A 21676-nucleotide genomic window follows, 5' to 3' on the forward strand; every position below is an offset into this window, starting at 1 on the left:
GTGCAGATTTGGTTAATTAGAATGCTACGAAACAGAGACGTGACTTTCTGATGAGCTTTAAGCAACATAACAGGTACTCGACACAGAGACGTGAGGATGGGGAATCGAAACTAACAAGGCAATGATACTGATTCTTTGCAGTAGAATTACTCAAACGAACATGTTTCACTGTTACATCTGACACTAAGGCAGAACAAAGCACACCAATAGACCAAACGCTACAGCATTATTCCTGCGGTAACATCATGTTCAAGTTTCGTCAAAAAAAAAAAAAAATCATGTCCAGCGATTGCGAATGGCAACACACGGGGAATATCGTAGCTTAGTACTATATATATGCAACGCCATCAGATAAAATGGCAACCAGCACATCTATGTACTTGTGCAGCTCATAATCTATGCAGTATGCCACTGCCTCTGGGGTCTTTGAATAGAATTACTGAATGAACTGAACATGTCTCACTTACATGACATCTGGCTGCAGTAGTGCAGTGCAGAGTAAAGCACACCAGCTCTTATGGTCCATATACATAAACACAAAGGAAATTAATACAACTTTGGGGGTGATTGCCCAACGGCAGACTCCTCTAATCCGTACCGTCAGATCAAACACAGGCCACTAGCGGTACAACTATACAAGTTGAATTTAACACCCATACATGGAAACATTGTTTCAGGTACACACCTAAAATGGAGAGGAACAGGGAAGCGGGAAGCATAAAAAATAAATAAGAAGGGAATAAAGCACAGGACCGGCCTGGCTGATTACATGCGGAGCTCAGCTCAAACAAACTTCAGAACAGGCTTGTTTGGATTCAGGCTAAGCTGGTGCTGCACGTCATTCGCCAACCGAGGAGTACCAATCATAACTTCCTTGAGGCTCGGCAGACATGATAGCCCAGAAAAAGAGATTGTGCCCCTGTCAAGCAACAGCTCAAGCTTAGGCGCTGTTCCTTCTTCAAACAACACCGATCTGATGCCAGTGTACCACCCTGTCTCCAGCGCTGTCAAACTCGGCAAGATAAACGAAGGTCTTCTGCCTCAAAAGTGCAGTCCAGCAGACAAAGGATGGACCGGTTAGATAGCTTGCCAAGGACTCGTATGGTGCCATCCACCTCCGTTAGCCTGGTGTCTTCCAGCTTCAGCTTCACAAGATTCTGGAGACCCACGACCCACTCTGGTAATTTGTCCAGAGTGACATACAACTTGAGGCTCTGGATGTTCTTCGGAGGCGAGGACAATCCATCCAAGCAGTCACGTAGACCTTCCTCTGAGTGCACTGACAGTGATTCGAGAGAGCTGAGATGGACAAGGGTGGAACAAAACTCTTTGCAATTTTTCTTGTTGATGCCAGTAACTGCTAGCTTGCGTAGCCGGGTGAGCCTCTTAATGTCCTGTAGGATGGCCTTCCCTCGTGCAATATTCACAACTCCCAGTGTGTGCAAGGCTTTCAACTTCCAGAGCCCTCTTGGCACTGCAACGCCACGTGGATCTGCAAGCCTTGCAAAAAAGGGGAACACCGCGCAGCAATACAATGTGCACACATCACGCCTATTTATTGGCTCATCGTCCATGCCAGCTGCTATTGGTGTATCCTTCGCAACCTTAAGCCTGCAAATTGAAATACAAAAGGTAATAAAAAGAGAAGTCCACACACATAACTTGTTCCGCATTAGCTTCGGGGCAAATTCCATGAATTCTTCATACGAGGAAGCCCAGAAAATATCATTATACAAGGACCCCGCACGAATATATTGTAGCTTCCTAAGCTTGGTGATGGCCTGCGGCAGCTTGAATATTCGTGTACCAGTAACATCTAGTGTTTCCAGTTGCTTCAGGTTACCTAGTGACTCTGGCAGGTGAAAAATGCCTTTACATTCCCTTAAAGAAAGGTATTTTAGGTGAAGGAGCTTCACAATCTGCAAAAGGTGATGATTCACAAGACCAGAGGTGCCTTCCAAGTCCAGCACACGTAGCAACTTCATCTTATCAGAAATATAAAACGGTTTCCACACCCCAAAAACTGTTAATGACCTTATATGAGATAAATCCACTATGCTCTCAAACTCACTCTGATCGCCCTCCCAATTGCTGCTTATAGCGAGGTGACGTATGGTGCCTTGGGTGTTTAAGCTGCATCCTTCTTCCATTCTAAAAACAAGATTTTCTTCCATTGCCTTTGAGATGCTGATTTCACGCATGAGATCATGAAGTTTGCAAGAGGAAATACCCTTTCTACTACCAATTGATTCTTTATATGGTAGGACCATGCTTCGCTCAATAAGTTCCATGAAGTAGCCATCAGCTATTTCCCCCTTAGACTTGCCACGTACCTCACTTGAGTAACCCTCTGCTTTCCATCGATGCACCAAGCGTCTTCGGCTAATACTGTAGTCTTCAGGAAAGATGGACATATACAAGAAACAAGACTTGAGATGATATGGTAAACCATCATAGCTTTTCATAAGGATAGCTCTTATTATCCCAAGTTCTGGGTTCATCTCTAACTCGGCGCTAATATGTTCATTTAATTTTCTCCACTCCATGGGAGTCTTTGGTTGCTTGGCCAAGAAGCCCCCTATTGTCACTATTGCTAGGGGAAGTCCACTACATTTCTTAAGGATCATTCTAGCCTCTTCAAACAATGCAGGATAATTATATAAATTTATGGCCTCCTTAAATACCTGCAATAGATAGAATTGAATTGCTTAAGTATTATAATTATAAATAGAAATAGAGACCGTACATATAAATTAATAACTTCTTCATATGAAGTGATAAAGACAAACTTTATATGAACCTCATAGAGCTTGTTGAGATCTAAAACTTTGTAGTTGACAAATTTTTCCATTTGATAACTTTTATGGACCCAAATATACATTATAATTTCCCTTATCCATTTTTAGAAACAAAATTCTGAATTTTTAAAACGACCTTAGATGGAGACATGCTCATATATAAGTTGTAGTGGTTAACGAGATCTATATATCTATAGTTTTTTACAACATTTTCATTTAAGATTGTGTAAGTGCCAAATACGCAAATACAGGGATTGTTGAAGTGAAGTCAAAAGAATAGCATTCCTCGTCCAGTTAAGAAGTGTATTGTTGATGGTAGACATGGAGAGAGGTCCTGGGTATGAAACCTATATACCACATAGGCATGTGATTTGTGCGAAAAATCACATGATTGTGACAACAATAGGTCATCCTAGCATAAAAATCCTGATTTTTACGCTATTTTTTCAAATCTATTTCTAGTGGCACACAACAAAAGGGGCTGTCCATAGAAATCAATTTTCAAAGATGATCGACTTAAGGGACAGCTTCTAGCAATCTATTTGCAGTGAGGGAAAAAGTCTACTTAACCCCTTAATTATTGGTGGTTGTCTACTTCACCCCCTCACCTATGTTATTGTACCCCTTCAAATATTAAAATCCGTCTAGATAACCCCTTGAACGGTTTTGAAGGTGGTTTCGCTAGTCTACATAGTACATAACCCCCAAACATTATCAAGGGTTGACTATATAACCCCTCAACTATAAAATGAGATATTGTAGCCCTTAAATCATCTAATAATGTTCAAATTACAGTTCTAGATAGTCTTGTAGGGCCATTTGGACACCGTACCCTGCCACATTGGCCTAAGTACCCATGCTTGCACGCAAGCCCATATGTTGCCTCCACATCCCTACTCTTTCTAGGCTGACCCACTGCCAACGAGCAACACGCGACATCCTGTTTCCTGCTCCACCTCTCGGCACTCGTTGACGACATTGAGCTCATGCACCATGCCCGAACCCTCGTCATTCCACATCCTCCATCCGGTCATCCTTTAGTTTTTTAGGTAGCCATAGAAGGAGAAAGCGAGATGGGGCGAGGATGTGGGAGGGGTCGAATGACAAGGGTGCAGCCGCATTACTTGAGCTCAATGCCGCCAAGGAGTGCCATGAGGTGGAGTAGAAGACAATGTGGTGCTCATCGAGCGGTGGCGCATGGCCCTACAAAATCATCTAGCGGTTATTTGAATATTATTAGATGCTTGTGCTACAATATCAGGTGTTATAGTTGAATGGGTTATAGTCAACCCTTGATAGGTTAGGGGTTATGCCACGTCAGTGAAACCACCTTCAAACCGCATTAGGGGGTTATTTAGACGGCTTTCCATAGTTTAAGGGGTAGAATACCTGGTTTCATAGGTAAGAGGGTGAAGTAGACAAACATCAATAGTTTGGGGGGTTAAGTAGGCCTTTTCCTACAGTGAGGACCAACTGAAGATACCATTTCTAAAAATATATTTCTACACTACAGACGGTTGCTTGGCTGCATGCGGAAACCACTCATTTCCATATGCCCTTGGTCAATCAAACAGCCATCTCCGGAAATTGATTTTTAGCACCTTGATTTTATTTTTACAGTAAAGAAAGTTCTTAATATGTATCGAATTAAAAGGTTATGGTGCAAATACTAGTCTAGCCGTTGTGTTTACATAACATGCATATAACTAAGTGGTGGCACCCAAACCTCAAAGAAGTAAATATCTTCTGGTTAGACACCTCACTCTACCGACACGAATAGATAATGTGACGTTAATATGAGTCCCCCAAATGCATTGTACCATGTCACTCTTTCCAAAGTTGCCATGTCATATAAATATAAAATGATACAACCCACCCAATGCATGTGGTGTTGTTCCTTAGAAACCTCAAGTCAACTAACTATTGCAAATGTCATATCTATGAGAATGGGCCGAAAGCTTATATACGGTTCCTATGTGACACTCATTTAATGTGTATGATGCAATGCACTGAGATAGTCCTATGAGCAAGCATAATAAGAAACTTATTTATGGACCACTTATATGGCAATTTTTCTATGTGGAGGAGAGAGAGAAGGGAAAATGAGAAGAGGAGTTTCATTCAAAAAAAAAAAGAGAAGAGGAGGCTCTCATGCAAAAGCCCACCTCTCCCCATGCTCCAATGCAAACAGGTAATTGCAGACGATAGAAAAAAAGAGTTGGTGGAAAAGATGGCCAACCTAGCTAATAGCAACCTATTGTATGAGTTATCACTAATGATGACTTTAGATGACATGGCAATAGTGTGTGTGTGTATATATATATATATATATATATATATATAGAACTACTATTCTGTAGCTGGCCATAGAATAACTTATTCTGTAGCCACTTTGAGTTACGATAATTACTATATTAATTTACAGTAACTCCTTACTAAGTGGTTTACTATAACGTTATGGTAAATATTCTCATGTGTTATAGTAACCCAACTATTGTAAATATGTATTGACATTATGGTAAATTAGTATATAAAATTATGGTAAATAGAGGTGGCTACAGAATAACTTATTTTGTAGCCGGCTGCTGAATAGCCTCTCCCTATATATATATATATATATATATATATATATATATATATATATATATATATATATATATATATATATATATATATATATATATATATCCATGCTCTAGCTAAGAGCAACCCGTTGCCATAGATAAGCCATTAATTTTTCACACATGCACTAAATCTTGTCCTCAAATTCTTTAGCCTTTTTCGAATTTTCCTTAAATATAGTCAAAGAATTTCCTTAATAAGACACTCCCACTTCGTGACTCAGCATATTCAACTTTTCTATGAAGCACAAACTTTGAAGCCCAAAAGTTCAGGTGTTTCCCTTTAAACACTCAAGTGAGATTTGAGAATTCATTGATTATATATAACATTGGCGAAATGTGAAGAATTTTCAATCAGAATGGTATGAACACATGGTAATTAATATCACTTCGATACAATTTATAAATCAAATGCTGCATCCTTTTCACAATATTTTTTCTATGCCCATATTGTGCAAAACTAAAGTCATTACAAATGTACCAATAAATCAATTAAAGAAAAGGCTTCCATTCCTCAAAATCATGAACCTTCCATAAGCTACACGCATTGGTTCTTACCATTGAAAGGCCACACTTTGCATTATTGAATTAATTATTCTAGATAACAATAGCACAATATTCATGTGGACAAACATTGTTACATGGGTACTCCCGACACTATGGACAAACATTGTGCAATGGGAAGAGTGTTCTAGTAAATACTAATATTTGGGCAAGAGTGCTAGGTGTTGCTGACCAGGGTGCCACTAGAAATGTTATGTCCACATTTGTCTGTCTTATGCACAGAAGGCTACTACAGATGAGCAACACTAGTTGCATCCTATTCCATTTCATTGTCTCCAGTATTGGGGCTTTGGTCACCACACTCTATTCTGTATCCAGACGTTATAATAGAATAGTAAGTAGTGTTGCATTCATAACCTAAAGCAATTGAACAAATGCAGCAAGATTGTTCTGTATCAGTACCTTCTTGGTCAAGAGGTCAAGAGCGTCACTATCTTCAAGAACCTTGAGCTTGTATATGTTTTCTGGCTTTTGTGAGCAATGTCTTGCGATATTCTCTTCCCTAGTGGTGATAATGATCCGACATGCAGTCTCCATTTTAGGGAGACTTTGTATTATCATATCCCATTCCCTAATAGAAGACAAGTCATCGAGAACAATTAGACACCTCTTTCTTGCCAAAACTTCAATTAATGCTTCAGTTCCGGTTACTTTTCGTGTGCCTAACCCAACAGAATCTGCTAATTGCGTAGCTAAGCTCTCAAGGATCTCTTGGAGAACAAATGGACGCATGATTGTTACACATGCACGCTTCTCAAATAAGCCACCTAGCTCTTGGCTTTGGTAGACCTCTTTGACTAGAGTAGTTTTTCCAAGACCTCCCATTCCCCACACTGAGATCACCATAGTTTGCTGATCATCTTGATTTGAAATTAAACTGATGAGTTCAGACTTCTCTTTCTCACGACCCACAAGCTGAGATTCCTCCAAAGCACATGCCATAGTCCCCAGGCGACTGAGGCTTTTTCTGGCAATCTTTTCATTGTGGCCTACAAACTGACTCTCAACAATCTCATCCGTTGGCATCACAGAACTGTTGGTACCCAGTGTGGTTTCACATGAGCTAGACCCTGGCTCCATTAATGCGGTTTGATCTTGAGAAGCCTGACACAAAGTAAACAACGTTTTCTTTTCTTTACTAATATGGGATGTTTTCCAGAAGAATGTAATAGCATAGAGTTGGGATACAAGCACACGCACAATTGAGCAGACAAATTTGAAAATACTGGAATATTGTTATCTTAAAAATTCTAAAACTGCTAGTTAACTTATATGTTAGTGCATGCTAAAACAGAGCTATATTATTTAGAAGTATTTCGTTTTTTTGCATATGTATATAATGACCATGGATGTATCAAAATAAAGAGGGATAGACCGGACATATAGTATTCCAATAAGTGTTTTCCCCCTTCTTTCGACCTACTCAGTGGTGACCGTTGGAGCCAAGATTGATTTTACTATGTATCTTGACATAGTGTATATCTAAGTACATAGCAAAAGCTATGTATAAAAAATCAAAACGTCTTATAGTTTGAATGGAGGGAGTAGATGATTATAATTTCCAATAGATATTACCTTATTGTAGGAAGCAAAAATACTATGATCAACAGATGATTGGTTGAGCTCCGACACTGTACTTTCTTGCCCGGCACAAAGGCTTGCAACTTCACCATGCTCTGTGGATACAATGATTCGGCTTCCTTTCTTATTGTCTGGAAAATATCCCCTGATCACATCCCACTCTTCAATGGACAGGTCACAAAGCACAATCAGATAGCTTTTCTCATTCACATGCTCACTGAAGGCATCAACCAAATCATCTTGTTTCGTGATCCCCATCTTCTTAAGAACTTGAGCCCCGATGCTTGTTTTTTCTTTGGTTTCCCCTGTTTCTTCAAAAGAGAATTGATAAAACTGCCTCATAATGCACTGGAGGAATTCCAGTGGATTGAATGGATGCACAATCCTGAACCATGCGTAGAGCTCAAACATCTTGCTCCTCTTCAGATTGTCATACGCTGCTTTGATGACGACGGTCTGACAAAGAACACCACCTGTTCCCCACACCGCGATCACTCTAAGGTCCTGATTCCTCTCACTGATCAGCTGGGAAAGATCCACTTTCGCTTTGTCCTTTTGCCTTCTAGCTTCCTCAATACCAAACATTGTTGCACTAGAAATAATGCTTGATGACCCAGCGCCAGTGCCAGGCTTGGAGCCAGTAGTGTCCTTGATGAGGCGATAGCGCACATTCCTCTGGCTGACATCTTCAACCTTGGCTCGGAGTTCCTTCATCCGTGTGGCCACACGGTGTCGATCGACCAACGTCCGAAGGAAGCACCACCGGGATGGCTTCCCAAGTCGAACAGCGAGATCTTGGAGGCAGTCCTCGACGTCGTAGGCCACGTCACGGACCTGCTTTACCCAGGTCTTGACCACCTTGTGGTTGTCTCGCTCCTCATGTGCAGCCATGAGGAAAGAGAGCATCATCTCGAGCTCATCCCTTATGAAAGCCTGGTCACGCTGGACACCAAGCTGCAGAGCTACCTCCTGTACGATGGCCGACTTGGCGTAGCTGAGCGCTCCATTAAGCACAGACTTGCCCACGCTCAACCCTGTCGTTTCCATGATCACCCTTCTCTCTCTCTCTGTGTGTGTGTGTGTGTGTGTGTGTGTGTCTCAGATGCGCTCTGGTATCAGTGAACTGACAACATATATATGTAGACCTGTGTGGAGATTGAAGAAGGATGGTAAGGCACTTTACAGAAATGATTGGAATGATTATATGGCTGAAGAGAAGGGTCGTCGCCTTCAAAAGATGAATCAGTTTGCAGGTGTAACTTCCTAGTTCTTACCTAGCTTCTGCATGCTTAGAGATAACGAGAAGAAGGAAGGTGCATGGTCATCGCAGCCATCACACAAATAATCCAGTCAGGAATATACTTGAACCTATGCCTTTCCTGAGAAAAGAACACGAACAGCAGCACAGTAGTAATGAGTAACTAGTACCACTAGTGGAAGATACTCGGGTCGGGTAACTGAGCAAAAAAGCTGGTGTAGTGCCGCGGCGGTGGAGGGAGAGGAGAGACAAACCAGCGCTGACGACGGCGGGTCGATCGATCGGGGCCGCAGAGCAGAGCACCGGTGGCCGAGATCGGCGCCGGCGGCCGGCGGCACGCAGTTCTAGGATGATGAGGCTGGGAACACGGACGCTGGTCTGCCTGTGCGTGGACCACGACGACCGTGCCGCGGTGGTGCGCAGGGAGCGGGCAAGATGGACTGCGTTGGAGCAATTTGTCTTTGTTTTCTCCCTCAATAATGCCAAGTACCTATATTTAATAAAGCATTGTGTCTTACTCCTATACCAGTATAAAATTGGAAAGGGCCGGGCGATGTCGTAACATGGAGAAAGTTAATGCTAAAGACAAGGGAGCAGATCCGTCGGGGGATGGATCAATCAACTAGTGCAGACGAGAGATTCCATCAAAGCGTAGAGCATATTGAGAGTACCTCTAAATCACACCCACCTACTTGCCTCAATCGTGTCTCTTTGTTTTCTAGTACATCTAACTCAGACCTATCACCAACTCCTACTTTAGAGAGAGAAAAAAAAGTGGAAACAGTCCTCATATATAGAACAACCGTGATTCACGACACATGTCATATATGCCTATGCATCTATCTAAGAGCAACTCAAAGAGATGTGATATTGTTGTGGATGCTATTTTAGAATTTATACAACAAAAATTGGGCTCCACCGGATATGATATCTGGATTTAGAAAAGGTGCACAAGGAGCGGGGAAGATGGACTGCGTTGGAGCAATTTGTCTTTGTTTTCTCCCTCAATAATGCCGAGTACCTATATTTAATAAAGCATTGTGTCTTACTCCTATACCAGTATAAAATTGGAAAGGGCCGGGCGATGTCGTAATTGTTGGCCCCTCTGGATCTCCGGCACAGGTGAGTCAACCATTCACCAGCGTTGCCAACCACAACTATCGTTGTCCGACCACACACTATGGCTAAAGGTAGAAGAAGGGAGGGAGAACAGAGCGTACACACACAGCACAGGCACTAGTGTTGGCCGAAGTTCTGCAGAGGAGATGACAAAACTGAACTCACTTTGTTTACTGAGTTGCAGTGACAAATTATATATACAACTCTACCCATCTAATCCTAGTACAACTGTCATGCTGCAATAGTGACTAGATGTGACAGCATGACTGACTTTGTCGCATGCCCCTGCTGTGGCTACAGTACCACAGCAGGGAGCCTTTTCGGCGCCGCCTTCCCCTGCCTTTCGTTCACATAAGGGAGCAGTAGATTACATAACAATTATTCCCATAATCCTGCTGCTAACCCTTGTACCCCCTCCATGCCGATCATCTTCTTCAGCTCCGTGAGTCGGAGACGGCCGAGCAGCTTGGTGAGGATGTCCGCGAGTTGTCGACCAGTTTTGACGAACTCGATGACGATCTGCCCTCCATCGACACACTTCCTTAGAAAGTGGAACTTGACGTCGATGTGCTTGCTCCGGTGGTGTACAACCGGATTCTTTGCGAGGACGATGGCGGGCTGGTTGTCCACCATCAGTGCTGGTGGGTGAGCTTCCACACCGGTCAGCTTGCCTAGCAGCCAACATAGCCACACAGCTTGGCACGCCGCTGTGGCCGCCGCTACGTACTCTGCCTCGCACGTAGACAGCGCCACCACCTTCTATTTCAGTGACAGCCATGAGATTGGAGCCGGCCCGAGGAAAACAAGCACACCAGAGGTGCTCCGCCATCCGTCGATGTCCCCCGCCATGTCTGCATCGCTGAAGACAGTGAGCTGCAGCCTACTTCTGCCGGTCTTGGGGAAACAATCTCCTGATCCACCGTCCTCTTGACGTAGCGTAGCAGCCGCTTCACCGCAGCCTAGTGATCCTCTCTGGGATCCTCCATGAAGCGACTGACGTAGACCACGGTGAACACAATGTCCGGCCTCGTGTGGACTAGATAGCGCAAACCGCTGACGATGCTTCCGTAGAGTGTTACATCTACCTTCACCGCGGTACTGGCCTTCGTCAGCTTCAGTCGCTCCTCCATCGGAGTCACGCACGGCTTGCACTTAGCCATGCCGCTCCGCTCCAACAGCTTCGAGGCGTATGCGCTCTGACCGAGGGTGAGCGCCTCCTTCCCCTGTCTCACCTCGATGTCGAGGTAGTAGGAGAGCACGCTGAGATTGCTCATTCGAAAACGAGCCGCCATCTCACGCTTGAAGCTGTTGATGTCCTCCACACGCGCGTCGGTGACAATCAAGTCGTCCACATACACGCCGACGACGAGCTCCTCCTTCCCCCATCGCCGCGTGTAGAGCACGTGTTCGGTTGCGCACCGTGTGAACCCAAGCTCGCCCAGCGCGGTGTCAAGCTTGGCGTTCCACGCTCGTGGGCCCTGTCGCAGCCCGTAGAGCGCTTTTGCGCAGTTGGAGCACCCTGTGCTCTGCTCCCTTGACGATGAAACCCGGAGGTTGTCTGACGAAGACTGTTTCCGCCAGCTCGCCGTTGACGAAGGCCGATTTTACGTCCAGGTGATGGACGCGCCAGTCCTTCGCTGCTGCCAAAGCTAGTAGCAAACGGACAGACTCCATGCACGCTACCGGCGCAAAGACTTCCTCGAAGTCGATGTCCTCGCGCTGGACAAAGCCTCGGGCGACGAGGCATGCCTTGTGCTTGACAATGGCGCCATGCTCATCTCGCTTGACCTTGTACACCCACTTCAGGCCGATCAGACGACATCCTGGAGGTGGATCGACGAGCTCCCAAGTCTCATTTTCCTCGATCGCCTTCATCTCCTCCAGCATCGCCCATCGCCAATGTGCATCGCGCTCGGCCAGCGCGAACATGGGTGGTTCCTCTACACTGATGAGAAGCAGCTCTGGGTTATTGAGCAGCCGACCCGCCAGGCCTAAGGACCCTATGCCGCTGATGATGTCACCTAGCCTTTTGAACCGCACCTCCTCACCTTCGTGGAAGGCATCCACAAACTCAGTGATGTCGCTTGGAGGTGAGGCAAACTCAATCGGCGTCGATAGAGTTCCCTATTCCGCGGAGTGCTCGGCACAACACCTGGAGTGCTCGGCACCCCGGTTGCAGTGCACGGCACTACTCCTGGACCACTCATCACCACTCCTGGAGTGATTGGCACCACTGCAGGAGTGCTCAGCACCAGTCTTGGAGTGGTCGGCACCACTGCAAGACCTCTCTGCTCTGCTACGGGAGTGTTCGGCTCCCGTCCTGGAGTGGTCGACACCACTGCAGGACCGCTTGGCACCACTCCTAGAGTGCTTGGCATCCCTCCCGGAGTGCTCGGCATCCCTTCTGGAGTGCTCGGCTCTGTCGCTGGAGTGCTTGGCACCTCCTCTCCAGCATCTCCACCACCGTGGATGACCAAGTGCTCAACGACGAAGGTGCTGGTGAAGCCACCAGATTCCCCTGTGCTCGGACTGTTCCAGTCCGAGGCCACCTTCTCGTCGAACATGACGTCGCGTGAGACAACTACCTTGCCTCCGCGTGGGTCATAGAGCCGATATGCCTTGGTACCCTCCGCGTAGCCCAGGAACACCATTGGTGTGCTCCTGTCCTCTAGCTTGGTGAGGACCGGCTTCATCTTCCTAATGTGCCCAATGCAGCCGAATGTTCAGAGGAAAGACACGCTCGGCTCGTTCCCATACCAAGCTTCGAACGGCGTCACGCCCTTCAGGGCCTTAGTGGGCGCGTGGTTGAGGATGAACACCGCCGTAGTCACCGCCTCACCCTAGAACCTTACCGGCATGCCCTTGGCCTTCATCATGGATCGAGCCATGCCGACCACCGTCTGGTTCCACCACTCCACCATTCCATTCTGCTGCGGCGAGTACGACATGGTGTGGTGTCGCACCACACCCTAATCCACGCAGTACGTAGCGAACTCTACCGAAGTGAATTCGCCACCGCGATCAGTCCTCAGCACGCGCAGCTTCTTGCTGCTTTTCGCCTCCACGTGTGCCTTGAACTTCTTGATCGCCGCCGCCACCTCATCCTTACTCGTCAGGAGTTGCAGCCACATATAGCGACTGCAATCATCCCAAGCAGGAGGAAGTACCACCAACCACCATTTGTGGCTGGCGTGATTGGCCCACAGAGGTCGCCGTGGACGAGCTCGAGAGCGTCCGCTGCGAGATACTTGGCCGCCTTTGGGAACGGCAGCTTCCTTTGCTTCCCAGCCAGGCAGCTGTCACACAGCTTGCCTCCGTGCTCAATGTGGGGCAGCCCTTGGACCATCTTCTCTAGCCGACCAAACGCGTCGAAGCTGAGATGGCCGAACCGGGCATGCCACAGTCATGGTTCCTCCGTGTGCCATGCTGCCAGGCACACCGGCTGCTCTACCTTCAAGTCGAGTAGGTACAACCGGTTCCGGGACCTCTTCACCTTGGCAAGAAGTCGCTGCTCCCGATCCTGGATCCTGAGGACACCGTCCTTGATCAGTACCTCGCTACCGTGCTCATCTAGCTAGCCAATGCTGATGATGCTTGAACGCAGCTGCGGGATGTAATATACATCTGTTAGCACACAGTGCTCGCCATTCTGGCACCTGAAGATGATGGTGTCGTGCCCTCGGATCGCCATCCTTGAGCTGTCACAAAACTTCACCATGTCGGTCACATCGTCGTTGAGCTCGGAGAAGGCTGCCTTGGAGCCCGTCATGTGGTTGTGTCAATGCGGGACCCACGGGATACCCCGCAAGGAAGAGAGGAGATCTAGTTTAATTAGGATTCCTCCTATGTAATCCTACTAGGACTCTACATTGTAAACCGACTAGGACTCTGGCCTCCTGGCTATATAAAGGAGGGCAGGGCTCCTTAGATCAGGATAGCAGAAGAGAGAAGATAGACCAATCAATCCAACGCAAAGGCTAACGCCGACTGGACATAGGGCTATTACTCGATCACGGTCGAGGGCCCAAACCAGGATAAATCGATTGTCTCTTACGTTTACCATCGAGTTCTGCATACGCTGAAGCCCGAACAAACTGCCCCAGCTACCCCCGTGGCAAGCTATCGGTGGTGAAACATTGACAGCTGGCACGCCAGGTAGGGGCTTTCGGCGAATTTGCATCCGAGAGCTCGATGGACCTCGACAACATGATCTTCTCGACGAGATCAACCTTCATCTTCAATTCATGGATCTACGAGGCAGGCGACAATGGCAAGCTCCAAGGCCGTCTCCTCGAAGATTCGGATCACCATGAAGACCTTTCTATTTCGGCGACTACGATAGATCAACTCGCCGAAAGATTCGCGCAACTCGTGATGTCCGATCCAACTCAGATTTCATGGCTTTGCGCATCCGACTCAAACTCAGGCTCCGCATCTAAGATGGAGTCTTACCCGAGTTCTTTCGAGAATAGTCTGAGTTCTTTTCCGACAGGACTCCGGAACACGGCCTCGGCCTATCAAGAATACAACTCGAAGTACATTCAGAGTTCCCTCAAGAGTCGGGTCATGGTACGACTACGTCAAGCTGTCCGAGCCAGGGGCAAGCCAGTTGTCCCGCTGCATCCCGAGCCGGAAGCAAGCCAGTTGTCTAACTACTCGTCACAGCTTCCGACTACTTTGGCTGCGGTGACCAACTACTCGACAGCTCATGTCCAAGTACTCGCAAGCTGATGCTTGGGGGCTACAACCATTGGGGTCTCCTGAGCACAAAATGTCAGGATCGCGCGCTGATTCTACCACGCGGCCGTCAATCAAGCTAAGTCATGGTTTAATATTTTTTCAAATATTCTTTAATCATCATATATCTCTGGATATTATCCATATGCCTCCGCGGCTCTACTACAGTTGATTTACCTGGGTTGCTGAGGCCTTAATCTGTGAAGCCTACTGGCTGGAAAGGTGCGAGAGGTGTTTAAACGTAACAGGCTACCTACATAGGGAAATTACATGGCCTAGTAAGAGCAAGACGTGAAAAAATTTAATATGCATTTTATAATGTCTCCTCTTAATGGTTGTTAATTTACCTGGGTTGCTGAGGCCTTAATCCGTGAAGCCTACTCATCGGAAAGGTGCGAGAGGTGTTTAAACATAACAGGCTACCTACCTAGGGAAATTACATGGCCTAGTAAGAGCAAGACGCGAAAAAAATTAATATGCATTTTATAATGTCTTCTCTTAACGATTGTTAATTTACCTGGGTTGCTAAGGCCTTAATCCGTGAAGCCTACTCGCCAGAAAGGTGTGAGAGGTGTTTAAACGTAACAGGCTACCTACCTAGGGAAATTACATAGCCTAGTAAGAGCAAGACGCGAAAAAATTTAATATGCATTTTATAATACTGGGACATACTTCCAACTTGATATCTTGTGTATCAATTATTACATACTTTTGTATGATTACTTTGTAGGGAACCATTTTCTGGACCACATCATCAAATAAGGAGCTCGCCCACCGCTGGCTGCCTTACTTGGCCACTACTTCGTTGGGTGAGACATACGCCCCGTGCTGTCTTACTCGGTTGCTGCTCTACAAGTCGCCAGGACGTCCGACTACTCGGCCATGGTGATCGACTACTCGATTGGGGTGATCAACTACTCGATAGCTAAGGTCGACCTTGTTGCGGTGATTTGGAAATTCTAAGGTGGGGGTGATACGGGGTCTCCGGTGAGGGGACTGCCCACCTGAAGCCTTTTGATGGATTATCTAGGTTGCCTTACTCGGATCGGATCATGGTCGAACGAGAAGATTTTGCGTCAGCAAGATGAGCACGAATATGAGGATGCACGTGCATATTTATATGTACTTTCATTACTCAAGTGAAACAAAGGAAGAGGCATGACATACAGCAGCATGCAAGAAGACATCAAGCACGCAAGCTAATTATGGAAAGTACTTGGTGGCGCAACTGTGTTGACTTGCAATGGTATGTGGATAGCCTACTGCAGTTCGCGGGTTACTTGGATACACCCTTGAGAATGTCTATAAGATCCTACATGTCCTCAGAAGAGGTTTTCAGTTCTTTGAACAACATAAGATTCAAGACCCTCCAACTTTTTGTCCCAAATAGCAAGAGGCTCAGGGGCTACACTCAGTGAGTCCACTTTTTTCTTCGAAAAAGCACACGTCACCAAGAAGACTTCTTCAAGACAGACCACTTCAAGGCCTCACGACAAAAAGAACCCGGACAGAGCTATATCCGAGTTCTTTTTGATAAAGAACCCGGGTATATGCTCGGGAGCCATTCGACAAAGAATCAGAGCAATTTCAAGACAAGACCCTCCAGCTCCTTATTCCAAATAGCAAGAGGCTCGGGGGCTACACCCAGCTGGGTGTGCTTTTTCTTCAAAAAAGCACACACCACTTGAAGATCTCAAGAAGCGCTACATGGTTTCACTCCAGAAAGCACTCGGGTGACGCTTGTTCCTACTCGGCAAGACCTGGAGGAACAAGATAAGGTTTCTAGAGTTCAACCATGAAGTGCTCGGGGGCTTGTCGATGCGGGACCCATGGGATACCCCGCAAGGAAGAGAGGAGATCTAGTTTGATTAGGATTCCTCCTATGTAATCCTAGTAGTAATATTACCCTGTAATCCTACTAGGACTCTATATTATAAACCGACTAGGACTCTGACCTCCTAACTATATAAAGGAGGGCAGGGATCCTTAGATCATGATAGCAGAAGAGAGAAGATAGACCAATTAATCCAACGCAAAGGCTAACGCCGACTGGACGTAGGGCTATTACTCGATCACGGTCGAGGGCCCGAACTAGGATAAATCGATTGTCTCTTGCGTTTACCGTTGAGTTCTACATACGCTAAAGCCCGAACAAACTTCTTCGGGTACCCCCGTGGCAGGCTATTAGTGGTGAAACATGGGGCTACACCCAGATGGGAGTACTTTTTCTTCAAAAAAAAAGTACACACCACCTGAAGATCTCACGAAGCGCTACACGGTTTCGCTCAAGAAAGCACTCAGACGACACTTGTTCCTACTTGGCAAGACCTGAAGGAACAAGACAAGGCTTCCAGAGCTCAACCATGAAGTGCTCGGGGGCTTGTCGATGCGGGACCCATGGGATACCCTGCAAGGAAGAGAGAAGATCTAGTCTAACTAGGATTCTTTCCATGTAATCTTAGTAGTAGTATTATTCTGTAATCCTACTAGGAATTTTCATTATAAACCAACTAGGACTCTGGCCTCCTGACTATATAAAAGAGGGCAGGGTTCCTAGAGACAACAGAGGACAATCAATCCAACGCAAAGGCTAACGCCAACTGGATGTAGGGCTATTACTCGATCACGGTCGAGGGCCCGAACCAGGATAAATCGACTGTCTCTTGCGTTTACCGTCGAGTTCTGCATATGCTGAAGCCCAAACAAACTACCCCGGGTACCCCCGTGGCAGGCTATTGATGGTGAAACATCGACAGGTTGCTGGCGCCAAAGTCCAAGTACCACCGCTGCTCTCGCTCACTGCCCACACGTTCGAGGTGGACTTGGGTGCGCAGTGCGTCGAGGTAGATAGCTTTCAGAGCCTTCCTAGACCCTTTCACCGCCATCACCTCTTCGTTCTCCTCAGTCTCAATGTCGTGCAGTGCACAGAATGTCGCCATTAGGAAAGTGGCCTCATTATCATCATCAGCTTGCGCCAGATGAGCCTCAGCCTTCTTCTCCTGCTTGCGATTTGGGCACTCCTTTGCCCAATGGCTCGTCTTCCCACATCGCCGATAGGCGTTGGGGTCGACCTTCTTCGTCTTCTTCTCCGAAGAAGCCTTGCCGCGGTGCTTGCCATCACCACCGCGGCTAGAGGAGGCTACCCTAGAGTTCCTCTAGGCAGCCCACTCATCCTCTATCAGCAGCAGCTTGCCGCTGTCCTTCGTTGCTTTGGCCTGCTCCATGCGCTCATCCACCAGCCGCAGATGACCTATCACATCCTCAATAGTGAGGGTGGACAAGTCCAGCATCGTCTCTATGGAGAGAGCAATCTAGATGTACTTCATCGGCACGGAGTGGAGGTACTTGGAGACCACCTCTTGCTCGTCGATGGTGATGCTGTGGCTCGTCAGCTTGCTGATGAGCATCTGCAGGTGGAGGGAGAAGTCCTCCATCAATTCACCATCCTTGAACTTGAGGTTGCGTACTCCTGCTTCAGAAGGTGGGCCATCGCCTTCTTTACGTAGTCGGAACCGACGCGCATCGCCGCAATGGCCTCCCACACCTCCTTAGCAGAGCTCTTTGCCCCCAATGGCTCTCTGTACTCCACCGGTACATCAGCGAGGATAGCCTCTAATGCTGACATGTCATCTTCTTCATTGTCGGTACCCTTGTCAACAGCATTCCAGAGCCGTCGGGCTCTGAGCTTTACCTTCATGGTCATCGCCCACTCTCCATAGTTGGTGCGAGTCAGCGTCAGCCAACTAGTGCCGCTGACCTCATGCACCATGCGCACAACGACATCCTATTGTGGCTGCGCAACCACAGCAGTGCCACTGCTGTTGCTCATCTCCAAACCGTCCATCATCGCCAGCGGTTAGTCCGGCGACGGCGCTTGTATCACTCCGATACCACTTGTTGGGCCCTCTGGATCTCCGACATGGGTGAGTCGACCACTCACCAGTGTTGCCGACCACAACTATCATTGTCCGACCACACACTATGGCCAAAGGTAGAAGAAGGGAGGGAGAACAGAGCACACACACACAGCACAAGCACCAGCGTTGGCCAGAGCTCTATAGAATGTTGAACTCGTCAATCCCATGCACACCTGAACCATGATGTAAATAGTTTAGTTGCATGAGCACGTTTACATTATCAAGTTAGCTAGCTGCTGCATGTAATCAATCGGTGTAAACGGCTAGAACCATGCTGCGTTCACGGTGCGGTCTAGGAACTCTCTCACCACGCCACGTATGAAATGTTCCCATGCTTCAGGCGGGCACGACACAGCGTGAGCGGGCGTGGCGGGGATCTCAGATCGTGGATCAGTAGCACCGAAATAAATAAAAGAAAGCAAGCCAGAAAAGGTCGCGACATTGTGCGATGCAAAACTGCTCTCTCGTGTTCCCATTCGTGTTCCTGTGCGACGTCGTGAGCAGAGAGAGTGATCGTTGGCCGTTGCCGATCACCGTCGGCGTAGCCATTTTGGCAGCCAGCGCCAACAACTGGTATCAGAGCGACAGTGCATGTTCTACGATGGCTCGGTGAGCCCTCCTCGTCAACGACCATAGAAGGTGCATGTGTTCCCACGCAGAAGTCCGGTGGCGGTGGAGATGGGCGACGACACGTCGTCGGGCAGCTCGGGGCATGGAGTGTGGGAGAGCTCACTCATGTGGCCGATGCTGGCCCGCTCCAATTACACGAAGTGGGCGATGCTCATGCAATGCAACTACGAGACCCTGGAGATCTGGCAGACGATCGAGCCTGGCGGCGAAGGAGTGAAGCGATCGCAAGACCGGTAGGCCATGGGCGCGCTCCTTCGATCTGTGACTTAGGAGATGTGGCAGATGTTGGGGGTGAAGAAAACCGTCAAGGAGGCATGGGCGGTGGTGAAAAGCATGCGCGTTGGAGCTGAACGCGTGAAGGAGGCCAACGCCCAACGGCTGCTCCGAGAGTTCAAGAACATTGCGTTCAAGGACGGTGAGACGGTGGATGAGTTCGCCATGCGCATCAACGCGCTAGCTGTGGATCTGCGCACATCTGGTGAGAGCATTGAGGAGATCCGGGTGGTGAAGAAGATGTTGTGTGTGCTACCCCAACGCTACACGCAGATCGCGATCTCAATCGAGACCTTACTTGATCTAAAATCGCTAACAATTGAAGACTTCATCGGCAGACTCAAGATGGTCGAGGACCGGTTCGGGGTTGAGGCCGTCACAGACAAGGCCGGCAAACTCCTATTGACTGAGGAGGATTGGGCAACGAGGAATTGTCATCGCCTCCTGCCGAAGTCCTCGTCGTCGACTGGGAGTGAGAGGAGGTCTGGATGCCAAAGGGCGACGGTGGTGGCGAACATGGTGACCGCGGCGAGAAGAAAGAACATGCCCCCTAGGTTCACGTCTGAGGGCACTCCGAGGTGGAAAGGGCGGTGTAGGAACTGTGGCATCTATGGCCACTGGAAGGAAGACTGCAAGCGGCCGTCGAGAAAGGAACGCAAGGAGGAGGCTCATCACGCGTAGGCTGACACCAAACATGCCGCACTGCTCTTGGCAACGGTGAACGCCGTGTGCGTTCAACTGCGTGACGTCGAGTCATCGGAGAGGTGCATGACGCGCTAGGTCATGCATCTCAACAAGAAGAAGGTTCATCCTGGCGACTGTGATGGAGATCGTGATGTCTGGGTCCTTGATACGGGGGCCAACAATCACATGACGGGGCGATGCGAGGCGCTCGTGTCGCTGGACACGTCGGTGCGTGGCATGGTGCGTTTCAGCGATGGATCGCTCATCGAGATCGAGGGCATCGAATCGGTGATGCTCCAAGCCAAGAAAACGGGGCACAAGGTACTCACAGAAGTTTACTATATTCCTAAACTGAAAAGTAACATTGTTAGCTTGGGTCAACTTGAGGAGGGTGGCTGCAAGGTTGTGATTGAAGATGGTTTTTGCAATGTGTTTGATGTCGAGCACTCACTGCTAGCCAGAGCGCCGAGGGTTAAGAACTGATTGTATTTGCTTAAAACCCAGCTTGCTGCACCTGTTTGTTTAGTGGCAAAGGTTGATGATGTGGCTTGGCTTTGGCATGGGAGATATGGCCATCTGAATTTTTGGGCTCTTCGAGAGCTTGGTGTAAAAGAGATGGTGGATGGCATGCCATTGATTGATAGGATAGAAGAATTCTGTGATGGATGTGCACTTGGCAAACAACAACGTCACCCATTTCCACAGGTGGTGAGTTACAGAGCTGACAAGCAGCTGGATTTGTTCCATGTAGATCGTTGTGGACAGATCAGACCCAAAACACCAGGTGGTAAGAGTTTCTTTCTGCTCATGGTTGATGATTACAATCGATATATGTGGATTGAGCTCCTGGCAACAAAAGATGAAGCTTTCAGGTGTTTCAAAAGGGTGAAGGCACTTGCTGAAATTGAACGCGGTGGCAAGCTACGCGCGTTCCGGAGTGATAGAGGTGGAGAATTCAATTCCATCGAGTTTAGAGAATATTGTGATGAGCATGGTGTCAAGCACTTCACTACCACTCCCTATACACCATAGCAGAACGGGGTTATTGAAAGGAGAAACCATACTGTGGTAGAGATGGCGAGGTGTTTACTAAAAAGCAAGAATGTTCCTAGAGAATTCTGGGGTGAAGCAGTGTCCACAGCAGTGTATCTGTTGAACCGTGCCCCAACCAAGAGTCTGCAAGGGAGGACACCCTATGAAGCATGGCACAACCGAAAGCCTAAGGTGCAACATTTGCGTACCTTTGGTTGTGTAGCTCATGTCAAGAAAGTCGGGCCTGGGATTAGCAAACTATCTGACAGGTCGACTAAAATGGTTTTCTTCGGCTATGAAGCTGGGACAAAGGGCTACAGAGTTTATGATCCAGTAGCCAAGAAACTCCACATATCTAGAGATGTGGTGTTTGAAGAAAATCGAGCTTGGTTGTGGAATGAAGGAGCTCGAAGCGAACCAGCAGTTCCTACTTTTGATGTTGAGTATTTCTCTGTTGTCGGA

General features: G+C 47.6%; 1 protein-coding gene and 1 pseudogene across 1 annotated transcript; one reads left to right on the forward strand and one right to left on the reverse strand.

The window, feature by feature from the left end:
- Positions 1–60: 60 nt before the first annotated feature.
- LOC136549528 (disease resistance protein RPM1-like) lies at positions 61–9299 on the reverse strand (annotated as a pseudogene).
- A 10199-nt stretch (positions 9300–19498) lies between these two features.
- Positions 19499–20179, forward strand: LOC136548218 (uncharacterized). Its single transcript, XM_066539823.1, has one exon. The coding sequence runs from the start codon at positions 19499–19501 to the stop codon at positions 20177–20179; it is 681 nt and encodes a 226-aa protein (XP_066395920.1).
- Positions 20180–21676: the final 1497 nt, after the last annotated feature.

Source organism: Miscanthus floridulus, chromosome 4 (genome assembly GCF_019320115.1).
Source record: "Miscanthus floridulus cultivar M001 chromosome 4, ASM1932011v1, whole genome shotgun sequence".
In the NCBI taxonomy this organism is placed as follows: domain Eukaryota; kingdom Viridiplantae; phylum Streptophyta; class Magnoliopsida; order Poales; family Poaceae; genus Miscanthus; species Miscanthus floridulus.

Excerpts from the sequence above, each read along its gene's own strand:
- LOC136548218 (XM_066539823.1), top strand. The coding sequence starts at position 19,499 with ATGTGGCAGATGTTGGGGGTGAAGAAAACCGTCAAGGAGGCATGGGCG.